This window comes from Microtus oregoni, unplaced genomic scaffold (assembly GCF_018167655.1).
Source record: "Microtus oregoni isolate MIOR12 unplaced genomic scaffold, Mior012 000002F_ref0000024, whole genome shotgun sequence".
NCBI lineage: Eukaryota > Metazoa > Chordata > Mammalia > Rodentia > Cricetidae > Microtus > Microtus oregoni.
In genome coordinates this window covers 56,806,446-56,820,777 of record NW_024543061.1, presented here as the reverse complement: position 1 = coordinate 56,820,777, position 14,332 = coordinate 56,806,446, and the positions used below count along the sequence as shown (strand labels likewise).

Genomic DNA, 14,332 nt, shown 5'->3' with positions numbered 1-14,332 from the left:
TCATAGCAACATGGACAAGTAACCAATACGGCGCCTTTGTACCCTCTCGGTCTCTTGCTGAATATGCACCTACCCAGACTTGGGGCCCTGCTTAGCAACCCCTCCCCCATAGAAAACTGCATCAAAGGCTGGTGAGATGACTCATCAGGTAAATTTGCTTTCTGCCAAGCTTGATAACAAAATTCCATCACTGGGACCCACAAAGTGGAAGGGCTCCCCCTCAAATTGTCATCTGACCTACACACACACACACATCATGGCGCATGCACATCTACACACACTAAATAAAATACAATTGCAACCAGAACTACACTCCTCTGGAGACAACAGTGCTGGTCCCCCAAGCCAGAATCTGCCCCCCTGAATGGAGGCTTGTCCATGGTCAAGCTCGGAAGAAGCTTGCAATGGTCTTGGTCCCCCGAGTCCTTCATCTCCCATCCTGAAGCCAGGAGGGTCTTTTTTAAGGACATCAGCTGCTCCCAAGTCCTCAAAATCTACCTTTGCCCCTCTGGGCCTTCCTGCCTTGTGGTCCAGTGTCCAACGCACCAATATGTGAACAAAAAGACATCTTTATTGATAAATAAGTTAGGATTAAACATCGTGACAAGGAATAAAAACTCAGAGTGGCCATCTTCTCAAACCTGGTCCTAGTTCCCAGCCTCAGCCTTCTTACTGGGAGCTTTGGATGAGGTCTTGGGGGGTAACCCAGGTTTTTTGGGGTTCTCAGGGGTCTTTGTTTTCCTGACCCTATGTGTGGGTTCTGCTTTGTTTCCCGAGTCCTGGGGAGGAGCAGGTGCTTTAGTCTTGTGTTCCGTCTTAGACCCAGTGTGGGCCATGGCTGTCATCTTCCTTTTGGCGAGGGAAGCAACATTGCTCTGGACCTGTAAGGAAGCAGTCCTAGCAGTGGGGAGATGGTTTGGCCAGTAGAGTGCTCACCTCACAAGAACAAAGACTTGAGCTCCCCTTCCAGAACCCACAAACAAAGCCTGGGAGGACTTGAGACCCAGGGAGCAATAGACACCTACCTACCTTGCTGGCTGAGGGCTCTGACTTCTCACACACATCTTTGGTTTTCCCATGAGCATCAGCTTCTGGAAAAGGAAGAGTAAGGGGAAAAGGGTCTACAGGCTCTAGAGTTCCCAGCCTGCCTAGGTCCCCAGGTCATCACCTGGACAACTGAAGGCCATGTGACCTAGCCAGCTGTTTTACCCCCGAGTCTCGGGTCCCAGTTTGGACAAGATGCTTCCCCTACACAACATGGGAGCACTGAAATTGGACCGCCTCCCCATACAGGGAGCAGACAGACCCCCTATCAGCTTTGCTGCCTACCTGCCAATGGTGGAACTTCTTATGTTTATCTATCATTTGCAGGAGGGTAGGTTTGGTTGAGACAGGGTCTCATGCAACCCAGGCTGATTTCAAACTTTATATAAACCTAAAGATGTAGCCTTGAACTTCCAATCGTCCGGCCTCTACATCACCAAGTGCTAGGATAAGGTTGTGGGCCAGCTTCCTTGATTGTCTTTAGCCCTCTCGCCACCATCCTGCTAGAAACCCATGGTGGCTCACAGTCCTCAGGTGAGCCTAGACTCCCTTCTGTCATTCAGAACTTCCCTGGACTTCTGACTGCTGAGATAAGACAGCCTGCAGCTCTTCAAAAGCTATACCTTCCTTTTGCACAGATGCCTTTAGGGTGCCTCCTCCAGGAAGCCTTCCCTGACCCCTCCTCAGGGCTGTGTTGGGCCCTGGAGTCTCTGGATTCCACCCCCCACAATCCAGGTCAACACTCAAAACCTGCTCCCTAGAGAGTCCCTCCCATCCTCCCCAGAGGCTGCTGGCAACTCCTATCCCTCCAACCCTTCCCACTCTTACCTTGCCTGCTTCTACTGTGTTTGGCCTTCTGGCCTATCTTGTTGATGGTGGGAGGGGCCCATGTGGCTTTGTTTGGTTTTAGGGGGGCCTTCCTGACCTCTTCTAGTTTTGACTTGCTGACTTTCTTAGGTGCCTTCTCCAAGGTGGCTGCTGGACAGGGACAAGCCTTCTTCCTCTGTCCTGGTTTTTGAGCCACTGTCTCCATCTTGGCCTTGCTGGCGTGGTCTGTCTTCAGCTCCCTGGGTTTCTTGGGGCCTTTCTCCGTGGCATCTGCAGTTCTCCTTGGGGCTATCGAGGTACAGGTTCTCTTCCTCTTAGGCTTGGGAACTAGCTAAAGAGAGTGGGGGTGGGGGTAAGGACAGATGTTCTGGGTACCCCTGTACCCCACATAAGACAGCAAAGGAGCCATGTTCCCAATATCAGGATTAAGAAAGGAGTGGGATGGAAGGAGATACACGGACCTCTGTGGTCCTCCCAAATTTCACCTGGTGTTAATATGCCCTCTCCCCGGAGTGCCCCACCACTCACTTCCAAGGACCCAATACTGCTCTCTGCCTCTCACCCTCATAGCCCCAAGCCTCACTGTGTCTCACCCCCTCTGCCCCTGCCCCCTGAAGCCGCATCTTTCCTTGATGTCTCTAAGAATACAGGCTGAGAAGGGAGATGGCCCAGCCGGTGCCACTGAGATCCTGTTGAGCCACCTGTCCCCCAGTGTTGGGACTTCCTGAGGTAATCACATCCCAGACACCACATGTGGTTCGTAGAGACCATCCCATAGTCCCCTCTAGAAGCTATGGGTCAGTGGCTGTGGGGCAGACACAGGTAAGCCATACTCAGACCCTGATACTATGCAGGCTCCCAGACCACACAATGTGGGCCAACAGAAGGGCTGTGGAGGTGTGGGCAGCGGTGAGAAGCAGCATGTGCTAAACCCTGCATTAAGGCCTCCCCTCCATGTCCATAGCTCACTTTGAAACTGCCAGTGGCACCCTTGGCCTTGGAGTTGGCAGGCCTGGCAAGGAGGCCTCGACGCATGCCCGTGTCCAGGGCCTGCTTCAGCAGGTACTTGAAGCGGGTGCCATCCACTGTTGGGTACTTGTGTTGGATATAGACCTTGATGGCAACGACGGATGTGCCCTGCCGCTTCTCTCGGGCCTGCAGAGCCTCTAGCACCATACGGAGCATCGGTGGGTTCCGTTTGGCTACTCGGGCTCTGCTGGAAGTTGGAACTGTGGGATAGACAGCAGGGCATCACCCAGACTGCCCGCCCTCCACCCCAGTCAAGGCCTGACCATGGTTGGGGCAAAGCACCAACTAAAAACTGGCTCCCTGTGTCATTGGCTGCCAGTCTGCAAGCCTTACACTGACCACTGGCCCTATGGGGCTCACGAAGTTCCTCTTCTCTTGAAAAATATTCTCTTTAAAGAGGCGAAGCTGGGTAAGGTGAGCTGCCCACGGGCGGCTACACCTGCATATGGGCGCAGAGAAGCAATCTGGAAGCTCAGCGAGGCTTGTGTGTTGACTTAGCTCACACACAAGTCATCCAAAGAAAAGGCACCAAGCACCCTATTGAGACTCCGAAGGACTCAAAATAACCACCCTGGAAAAATCCAGGCATGGTGGGGACACACCTGTTACCCCAGGACTCCAGACACTGAGGTGAAAAGATTGGTGACCTTAAGTTGGCCTGGAAATAGTAAACAAGGTGGTACCTCAAAAATAAGACACACACCAACACAAAATCCAACTGAACAAAGAAATAAAGCAACTAAATATTCATAAATGCTGGGAGAAAGGCAGCATTAGCGATGGTTCCAATCTGGGTGTGCTAACGGATTACGTGGTTGTTTTTACAGTGCTCACGTGCACACATGCCAGGCAGGCGCGATAGTGCCGAGCTCCTCCTAGGCAAGACAGCACTTTCAGAAAGGTTCACGTCCTTTGGAAACCAATCCTGGACTGCTTCCAGCTGAAACGCTGGCACGTGTCTGAGATAGCCCGGTGGGTGGGCAACAGCAGCCACAGCTGAGGATGGCAATGGGCACAGGGGAGGGGCTCAGTTGCTCCCAGCCGTCTGCTAACCAGGTATCAGCATCATCTGTGGGTCTTAGGCTCTGCAGATAGAGACCCTTGTGTCCACAGATGGAATGAAGGGGGAAGTGAAACTGGAGGGAAAAGGGAACTAATGAGAAGGGGGAGAGGAAGAGGATTTAGAAGACTATGCTCACACACAAAGCATATATATATACTTGCTTGAAAATGGTCTCGTTTATGGGATAATACAAGTAAAACTAAAGGGAGCTGGCAAGCTGGCTCAGCGGGTAAAGGAGCTTTCTGCCAAGCTTGATGATCTGAGTCCAATCCTGGGAACGCACAGTGGAAGGCGAAAACCAGCTCCACAAAGCCGTCCTCTGACCTCCGCGTGCGCACAGATAATTGGCGGAGGGGATCGAGACAGCCTCCCACTGTAGCTCACCAAAGAAGCCAGGCTGGTTTTGAACTCCGAGATCCACCTGCCTCTGCCTCCCAAGTGTGTGCTATCATGCCCACCTCTCTCATTTTTAAAAAAGGTTTCAAAGAGACTTATTTTGGGGGGGAAAAAAAGGCAGAAACAATCACATTCCTGGGAGTGTGACCTCCACCCCCAATAAAGTGAAAATGTAAGTGAAGACTGGTGCACGAGGGTGAAAGGGCTGGGCTGCCATGGCAGAGAGATGCCCAGTGTGCATCAGAGTGTGCATGAGGCCCTGGGCTCTGTCCCTAGCCCACCAGCAGTGCGCACGAGCGGTTATTTCTGATGGCCCAAACGTGGAAGCAACCCGATGCCTGACCACACATACGTGCAGGTGCACTGGAGTACTACATGGCCATGAAGACGACGGACGCGTGAGCTGCCACAGCAGGAAGTGCTTCTAAATATAAGCAAGCAAAAAAGCCAGTCACAGGGCCATGCACGGGATGACGTGAGCCCACAGACACAGGTGGAGTGCCAGGAGCTACAGCTCAGCTTTTCTTCTTAGGAAGTGATTGAATTCTAAAACAGGATGTGGCCATGGCCATGGCCACGCATGGCGACATACTAAAGGTTGCTGCGTGTTGAACATGGGGAAGCCATGCAGTTCTTTGGAAAAGCTTCAAGGGAGTGGAGGGCTTGGGAGAGAAGTGTGCGGGGGGGGGGTTGGGGAAGAGAAGTGTGTGGGGGGGAGAGGGGGGGAGGACCCACCAGCTGCAAGTACTTGATTTAAACTCAGAAACTATGCTATCAAAATGATTGCAAAATTCAGACTCAAAGAGAAGGGTTTTTTGTTTTTGTTTGTTTGGTTTTTGTTTTTTCAAAACAGGGTTTCTCTGTAGCTTTGGAGCCTGTCCTGGAACTAGCTCTTGTAGACCAGGCTGGCCTCGAACTCACAGAGATCTGCCTGCCTCTGCCTCCTGAGTGCTAGGATTAAAGGCATGCGCCACCAACGCCCAGCGAAAGAGAAGTTTTTTAAGTAGAAAGAAAAAGCCAGATGAAACTACAAGCCGCCAGAGACTCCTCCTATAGCAGGGCCACTGGCAGCCCGCAACCAGAGTCTTCATCCATAGTCCCAAACCAGCTATGCCCCCAGGACCATCCTTCCATGACTGGGTCCCCCATCTGTGTGGTGGGAACTGGTCTCTATAGCTGTGTGCGCCTTCCCAGCTCTTACCACTGGGCTTCCAGGGACTTTGACCTAAATGGAAAGAATTCCACCTCCCTGCTTACCTGGTTTGTCAGTCCCGGAGAGCTCAGATGATCCAGGGGGTGATGTGTCCCTGGATAGAGAAGAGGAGACACTTCCTGGAGCCATGGCACAGGCAGCGGCAGGCCTGCTGCTCACTCAGATACCAGCCTCCAAACCTCGCGCCTTAAATACCTCTCACCAGCGGTCAACAGGCTCACCACCTGAGCGCTGGAAGCCAATCTGGCCTGGCGAGAAAGGCTCTCTTTCCAAACAGAGCACCCTGCCTCAGCCCTGTGGGTCCTGAGGAAAATAAGGAGACAGAGTTACTGGATCCTACCTAGTTGGTGGTGCTGACAGTGAGTGGGGGAACGCCTGAGTTGTGGGGGTGCCCAAAAGTGGGCAGGGGGCTGTTGGCTGTGTTCCCAAACAACTGCTGGCCTCAATTTGTCACAACATAGCAATTGGGCCCACAGGAGGGAATGGCTTAGAGGTAGCGGCCTCCCCTTGCCCAGGAAGGCTCTCTGTCTGTTTCTTCCTTCTGTACCATTCTGATATTCTAGATTATATTAGAGTTTGAGATGCAGCGGGGGGGGGGGGGGGCGCTGTGGCAGGATCTCATATGGCCTTGGCTGAAGGCCACTGTCCTCGGTGTGCTTGGCATTCAAAGACACTCACACTGGGACAGGCATAAGTCACTGTTTCCATCGTAGTACCAAACCCTGGAACACTGGCCAGGATGACAGGGCTGTGACTTAGGAAGGGGTCCCCCTAAGCCTGGGCACTCCACCTCCCTCCTAGGAAGGGCTGTGTCATCTAGAAGAATGAAAAGGAGAAGTAACTTTTCAATGAATCACATAGGCCTGAGTCAATTGCTCCTTGGCTGTAAAATACGCCACAGCTCATATGACAAGGTCTCAGAAAGACCTGGTGGCTCAAGCCTGTCATTCCAACTGAGGGTTGGGAGTTTGAGGTTAGCCTGGACGACACAGCCAGTCCCCTGACTCAAAGAGTCAAACCAAACAGAAACAACAGAGTGGATTGAAACAAGCTGTATCTCTCTCCTTGCTGACTGGCAGTATTTCTCATACAAAATAGGAGGCACGCCTTTCTCACGCTGACTGCCAACGACGTGTGGAGACTACACTTGTATGTGTGTATGGCGAGGCTGATGGGCCGGTCATCTTAGATGCAATTCAACATCTTATGTAGCAAAGATAAGCTTGCCCCACAGTGCACCCACCCCCTTCCTGGGGAGAAACGGGGGAACTGGCAAACAGGAACTTTGCCCCAGTATCAGCAGAAATTCAAGGCAAACTAAAACCTTTTCAGGTAGAAACAGGCTAAGTCAATTGTGGGCTCTTCACAATGGAATGGCCCACAGCTGTGAAAATGAAGAAATCAGCCTTGAAGCAAGTCTCCCAGGACTCACGCCAGTATGGAATCAGCAGTTACCCCAGGGGAGAGGTTAGAGGGTAGTATAATGAAGACTTCCATGTTTCTCCCTCTGTGATCTCTCTATGTTCTGGGATTTCCCCAGAGAGCTCACCATCATCACAGGTCTGGTTTGAGAAAGTTTGTGGTCCTCAAAGTTCTTTGCAGTGAAAATAGACCTCACTCCATTTCTAGAGCCTTCTATGGCTCCCTACTTCCTTGGGGGGGGGGGGAGTTTGAGTTCTTCCATCAGGTTCGTGATGCTCTTCTCTCCCTGGAATCCCACAGTTCAGTCACACTCCAGGTAGGGCTTGGGTTGTGGCTTAGTGGGCTTAGCATTCCTGAGACTCTGCTTTTCAGCTTTCAGTAATAAACTTTTTAAAACCCTCACCGTGAGGCCTTTGAATGGGCTATAGCTAGTACCAGGACACCACGCTTTGTGCTCCTCTGTCAAATTAACGTACAGATGGTCTGGGTTTCTATCTCTACCCTTATCTACCCTCACATTCCATGAGGCTTTGTAGAGCTCAGCCCTAGGTCAGCGCTAGCCTTGTGCCAGTGAGCTACCGTGGGAACGGTGTTATCCTGATCCTGTTGCCATGGGAATAAGCCCTGGCTAGTCTGTTGGATGCTGAGACCCATGCCCCAGTCGTTTGTCACCCAGCCACCAGCCAGTCACCAGCCAATCCCTCACTTGACCAATGGATGCTTGAAGGATCTCAGAAGACATGGTCCAAGCTGGATCCCCATCAGCAGAATCCCCCAGCTAGTCCCTGGAACTAGAAGAAAGACATGTGGGTCGCTGTTTTAAGCTGTGAATTTTGGGAGTGTAGTTGCTGCTACACTGGGCCTAAAAAGCCTCCTTCGTCCCTACCTACCTTCTCTGGAATATCCTTCTCACTCAGGTAAGTAAGGCTCGCTCAGGGACACCACCTCAGACCCCTAGAAGATCAGAGTCACCAACTCTTGAGCCTCCAGTGTTCTGAGTCACAGCTGTGACTTACAGGCCCCTGACTCCTGAGGTGGAGGAGAGCTGTCTCTGGCACCTTGCCCAACAATGGCACATAGTAGGTCCGCCAGACTTGCTGCTGTGGTTTGGTGGCTCCATTGAATGAACAGGAACCTGCAAAATTGCCCTTGGCCCAGTGCCAGACAGGGAAAGGGCTACGGGGAGGCAAAGAGGCAAACAGGAGCTGGCACAAACGGGGGCTGCAATTTTGATCCATTTGTGGGGTGTTTCCAAGAACTGAGAAGTGCAGAGAGTCTGTGGCGTAAACATTCCCACGAGCTTTGCTGAAACCCTGCTCCCAGGCTGTGCCAGGAGCGAGTTTTGTGTTGGGAAGGAAGTTTGGGAAAAACTCAGAGATCTAAAAATTCTCCAAAGGGTTTGCCACTTGACAGGGAGATGATAGCAAGTTAGGGAGACTGTTGGCAGAAGCAGTGCCCTTTGCCAACCTCCTGACTTCTCTGTGGGGCTGGGGGTGGGGTGCTGCCTTCCTTCTGGAACCTTCTCCTCCTGCCCTGGGACTTACTCCAGCTTCAGAGATAAATGTCCTGAACTCTGAGAGGATCCAAGTGCCTCTGCTGTGCACGATGCCATCAGGACATCGGAGCGTTTATTTTCTAACTTTGGTCAATCAGTGCATCAGATTGGCGTGAAACTGCAGCCTCTGCCATGCCCAATGTCTGTGTAAACTTCATCATTTTCTTTACACACGAAGAGGCTGAAGTTCCCAAGCTCAGACTCTAGGCTGCAACCCGGAAGCCCTTTGTGCCACTTAAAATAGGTGCGGTAATCCCCAAATAACCATTCTGTCTTGAAGCCATCCCTTCAAAAGCTCTTGAAGTCACCTTGTCTGGCGAAGATCCAAGGTGAGGCAGCTCCAGGGGAGCCAGATCCTCTCTTCACCCTCTGCACTTTTGTACGTCGGGTCCATTTCATGATCCAGCATGACCGCTGCAGGTCCAGTCACTGTGACCACATTCCAGCCAGCAAGAAGGACCGCGGAGGAGAAGGAGGGCGTTTCCATTCTCTGAAGTGCACAGCTCGGAGCCTGCGGGCGTCTGAGCCATCACAGATGAGAGGGAAACAGTGTCACACTGTCAGGTGCCCAGCTAGGACTTAGAGGGGATCACCGACAGAAGGAAAGGGAAAACGAAGCCGGGCACCTGGCGCTCCCTCCCTCCCTCCTGGGCCCTCCATCAAGCTCATCTCTGCACAGGCTGCTTCCCTGGAACCCTGGCCCCGGCCCTGGGAGGGAAGCCATGTGCATCCAACAAGTGCTGTATGAAATGTCATTCATTCTGATGTCTCCTTGATCCTTCTGACCCCCAGTTCTTAGGTGGGCCTCGAGCCCATACAGGTCCTGCCCTTGAATGGGAGCTGGCAAAACTTTGAGAACAGTGGAAAGTTTCTGAACACACAATGATCAAAGAGTAATTCAAGGGCAGGTGGAAAAGGCACTTGCTGGCAAACCTGATGACCTTAGTTCCAACCCTGAGATCCATGTGGCAGAAGAAAACTGACTTCCAAAAGCTGTCCTCTAACGTCAACATTCATACTTTAACATGCATGTGTCACCCCTCCTCTAACATGTGTTCACCCTCCCCTGACATGTGTCCCCCCTCCCTGACATGTGTTCCTCTACCCTGACATGTGTTCACCCTCCCTGACATGTGTTCCTCTACCCTGACATGTGTCCCCCCTCCCTGACATGTGTTCCTCTACCCTGACATGTGTTCCCCTCCCCTGACATGTTCCCCCTCCCTGACATGTGTTCCCCTCCCCTGACATGTTCCCCTCCCTGACATGTGTCCCCCTCCCCTGACATGTGTTCCCTGACACATGTGTTCCCTGACATGTGTTCCCCGACAGGTACAATAAACAAAACATAATAAAAATTTTTTGCACTAACTTAAAGTCAATGAATCTGAGGTATTTCAGGCAGGGCTCACCAGTGTTGCGTCATGTGACTTCACAAAGCCTTCATAGTTCTGAACATGATTGTGCACATCGTCCTGCACAAGCCTCCACACCATGCAACACCAACAAACTGCCCGGAACACAGCTCAGATTCCAAACTATTGGATGTTGTGAAACACAGGGTTTTGTTTGCTTGTTTTTGATGTACACACAAAGCGCTCTATGTTATTGGAACATAATAGTTGAATTGCGGAAAACAAAGACTTAGTATTTTCTCACCATCATCCTTCACCATGTAAGGGTCAAATTAGAATACTTTTGGGTTGCATTGTGTTAGAATGTTTGATCTTAAAAAATTGTTTGAATCGCTGACTTGAGTTTCAGACATAAATCAATCACTTGGGAGCAGAGTGATGTCTTAATCAGTAACACACATGTTGTGCAAGGATGAGGACCTGAGTTTGGAACCCCAGCACCCATGTAAAATCTGGGGCGACCCCATCTGTAACCCCAGATTCTCCATATTCATACACACAGGTGATAGTATCTCCATATATACACGTACATATAGGCATATTTGTGAGCATGTGCGTGCGTGCACACACACACACACACACACACACACACACACACACTACTCAGTAAATTTTGGATTGGGCTAAGGAAACGATTTCCAACAATTCCTGAAACGGCCTAGACATACTTCTGTCATGTTATACTATGTATTTATGCAAAGAGGCATTCTCAGCATCGATGATTAAAAAATCAAAATATCAACCAGCTCTGAAGAACATTGTAGATGCTGTGTCCTACATCACTAAATATTCAGCCAAGATCTAAATTCTTTTGAAAAAGTAGGCACAGCCATCTCATTAGTATGCAAATTTATTTTAATCTTTAATCAATTGTAAAATTGCATATATACCAAAGACTTATTTTACAGTAAGTTTTTTTTTTTATGACTATCAGTAGGTGTTTGACTTGTGCTTCCGTCTGATTCCCTATCTGGCGTCACACTATGGTCTCGCGGGCAAAGGGACCACGAATGGACACAGTTACAGAGGCTCTCTAACCCTGTGCCAGCTGAGCTGTATCTTGACTTGCCCTGGGACTGGCACTGTACTTCTCTCGGGCACCCCAGGCTATCTGAGGTACTGTCTCTCTACTGGGGGCGACAGCCCTGTCTGACCTGTGATTGGCTGAGTGGATTGTACACTCCACAAACGTTGCTTGCTTGAAGCCTGGCAAGTGGCCCTGTGGGAATTACAGATCCCAGCTCAGGTCAGCAGCCCTTCACCCTGTACCCACAGTGACAAGTAACAAGGGGAGGCTGCCTTCACCATGACAACAAGAGCATTCTGGTTCAAAAGGGGCATTTTTCCTGGACAGGAGAAGGCAGGGGCAAAAGTGACACTCCACAGAACAAATGAACTAGGGATGGAAGAGTAAGGTAGGACAAGACCAGGCAACTCAAGTTTCCCACCAAGGCTAGCCCTGGCCTGTAAAGCATGGGGAACAACCAGAGCTGTGGCAGCCATGGGAATACCCCGAATCCACCACACACAGGAACGTATTTAGCACATCCCTGCCCTGCTCCCCTGTGCTGGTCCTGATCCTGTTCCCCTGGTTTCTTTCGGGGAACACATCCTACAGAGGTCGTAACTATGTAAAGTCAACTTTATTTTGTGGTATATGAACAAACGACAATTGAGAAATCCCTTTATCAGGCATAGTGATTGGCTTAGAGGTAATCAGGTGACCCAGGTCTAGCTAATCAGAAGATGAAGCTCCATCTTAGGCATGGTCATTGGCTTAGAGGTAATCAGGTGACTCAGCCCTGGCCAATCAAGATGAATCTCTATCTTAGACATGATGATTGGCTTAGGGATAATCAGGTGACCCATATCTGCCCAATAAGGACCTGATCTGACACCAGGGTTATATTAAGGAGCAGGAAACCCTCTTTCTGGAGGGATTGCTGGCCTTGGGACTGCTGCAGACAATTTTTCCACCTCTGGGGATAAGCCAGTGAGTAAAGTCAACACAGACAAGAGACACAAAGTGTTGAAGGCCTGAGGTTCTATACCCAGGTGGCCTGAAGAGAGGGGAGGAGATGTTATGTCTATAAGCCAATGTGATCAGCCTCTGCTTCAGCAACTGGGTTGGATTCCCTGTCACTTGTGACCAAATGAACCCTCACTGACATCACCCATTGACACAGCATAACAGATAGCCCCTTCCTGTCCCCTGCCCTTGCCCACCACAGCACTGAGGGGCTTCTATCCCAGGCCCTGGAACTCTTTCCTCCTTGGAGGATGGTGTTATTCCACATCTGAGGCTCCATCCCATTCCCCTGCTAGGTGGGTGTGTCCTGGTAGGGGAAGCTCTGAGGCAAGGCCTATAATTCCAGAGTGTACCAGTGTCTTCAGCATGTCAGGAAGTGGGCTGGCCACATAAGCCCTTTAGTTCTCATCTAAGAAGCTTAAAGAGGCCACCATGTCTCTATCCTGCCCAAGCTGGGTTTCTCAGACTGATGGGGCTACTCCATCACATTCCCCAGGGACCTGGACTCTTGTCTCCACACAGTCTAACCCTCCCTGGACGGGGTCATGGAAGCTTCCCAGTTTCCATTCATTGTAAGTAAAGAGCTTGAGAGCTACCTACACTGTCATCAAGTATAGGAGCTGAGCTTTTAATGCCCCCATTTGCCTCTGTCCCCAGGTAGAACTGGGCCTGTGGGAGCTCAGATGTGGTTCTGTGGAGGAGGGATGCAGACTAGGGATGCAGACTGAAACTGCTCAGTTTTGGTGTCCCAGCATTCCTTTTGGCCTCAAACCCAAAACTCTCTGGAATGAAGAAAGATCAAATGCCGAGGAAAATAGTATATCCAGAAAGGGAGCTAGGAGCTGGATCCATGAGCATCCTACAGATGAGGCCTGTCCAGGTCTTATACTGTGTTTCTGAGCTCTTCAGAATAAGGGTGGCATCAGGGACTCAGTCACTCCCTGAGGATAGGCAGATTAGCATGGCTTCTAGAACTCCGTCTGGAACTTCTAGAAATCAGGTCTGGAACTGTTGCTACCTGATTGTTGGTGCGGAAGAGCAAATGTGTCCAGATGCCAAGATGGAGGGCAGGATCTCAGGCCAAGGAGGATTGGAAGACATGAACCAAGAATGCCGCACTGGATGCAGGACCCAGGTCTTGTCTGAGACCCCTGGTCATAATGTTCTCTCAGTCCTAATGACTGCAGCCCCCATTGCTGTCACTGTCATCCCTGTAATCCAGCTCCAGCCCTGCACAGGCCTGAAGGCCTGGGTCACTGGTAAAAGTTACTGGGGCCGGGCGGTGGTGGCGCACGCCTTTAATCCCAGCACTCGGGAGGCAGAGGCAGGCAGATCTCTGTGAGTTCGAGACCAGCCTGGTCTACAGAGCTAGTTCCAGGACAGGCTCCAAAGCCACAGAGAAACCCTGTCTTGAAAAACAAAAACAAAAATAAAGTCTACTGGGGCTAAGGGAAATACCCTGACTGAGTGCTTGGACCCGGCCAATTTACTAGCAGTTACTAACAAGCAGAGACAATCAGGATGGTTAATTATATTAATTAATATCTTTGTACACAAGTACCAGCTGTACTGTTTATATACAAAGTATTTGCACACACACATACATTCTCTCTCTCTCTCTCTCTCTCTCTCTCTCTCTCACACACACACACACACACACATACATTCTCTCTCTCTCCCTCCCTCCCTCCTTTCCTTCCTCTCTCCTTCTTTCCCTCCCTCCTTCCCTCCCTCCCTTCCTCCTTCTTTCCCTCCCTCCCTCCCTTCCTTCCCCCATCTCTCTTTGAAGCAGCCACATGCTGTCAGGACCTGGAACTTAGGATTTCCATCTTGGGGTGGGGAAGACAACCAGGGCAGGGATGTAAAAACAATTGCTTATAGATTCCAGCCAAACATGACTGGCTCTGCCAGGCTGAGCACCTGAGGACACACGTGTTCCCCTCCACCAATCCCCTCACTCACATCTCCACTCATTCAGTCACTCGCTCCTCCCTTCATCCAGCTAGCATTTATTAGTTAGCTACTGTGAGCTCCATTCTGTCCTAGACACTTAGCCCTAAGCTGGGACAGTTGTCATGTTCTTGAGCAACAAGCTGGGGGGAGGGGTACAGATCCCACTGGGAACTGGGGACTCCAGGTTGCGGGTCTTGGTGGATGGATGTCCTTTCTTGGGCTGTCCCTGTTGAGTGGGGAGCCTCATTTTTCTTTCATGAATTAATTAAAAACAAAGAAAACACTGAGGGAGTCTGCATGACCTCATTCCAACGGGTGCTGCTCCTGGTGGGGGCTGTGGCTGGGGTGGGTGGGGACAGGAGACTCCTACAGTCAGCCACAGTCT

The 14,332-nt window shown here is 50.9% G+C and overlaps 1 protein-coding gene across 1 annotated transcript; it reads right to left on the bottom strand.

Moving 5' to 3' along the window:
• Positions 1-647: 647 nt before the first annotated feature.
• LOC121465756 (histone H1.8) lies at positions 648-5,702 on the bottom strand. Its single transcript, XM_041679144.1, has 5 exons — positions 5,618-5,702; positions 2,842-3,101; positions 1,873-2,203; positions 1,030-1,091; positions 648-881 (listed from the first exon to the last, which is right to left on the bottom strand). Exons 1-5 carry the CDS (start codon positions 5,700-5,702, stop codon positions 648-650), a joined length of 972 nt encoding a protein of 323 aa, XP_041535078.1.
• Positions 5,703-14,332: the final 8,630 nt, after the last annotated feature.

Bases quoted from the DNA above. Each gene is read 5' to 3' on its own strand.
- LOC121465756 (XM_041679144.1), bottom strand. From the start codon at position 5,702: ATGGCTCCAGGAAGTGTCTCCTCTTCTCTATCCAGGGACACATCACCC. The intron at 3,102-5,617 runs GTAAGCAGGGAG...TCTATCCCACAG, and splicing joins CTCCGGGACTGACAAACCAG to TTCCAACTTCCAGCAGAGCC. The intron at 1,092-1,872 runs GTAAGAGTGGGA...TTCCTTTTCCAG, and splicing joins ACACAGTAGAAGCAGGCAAG to AAGCTGATGCTCATGGGAAA.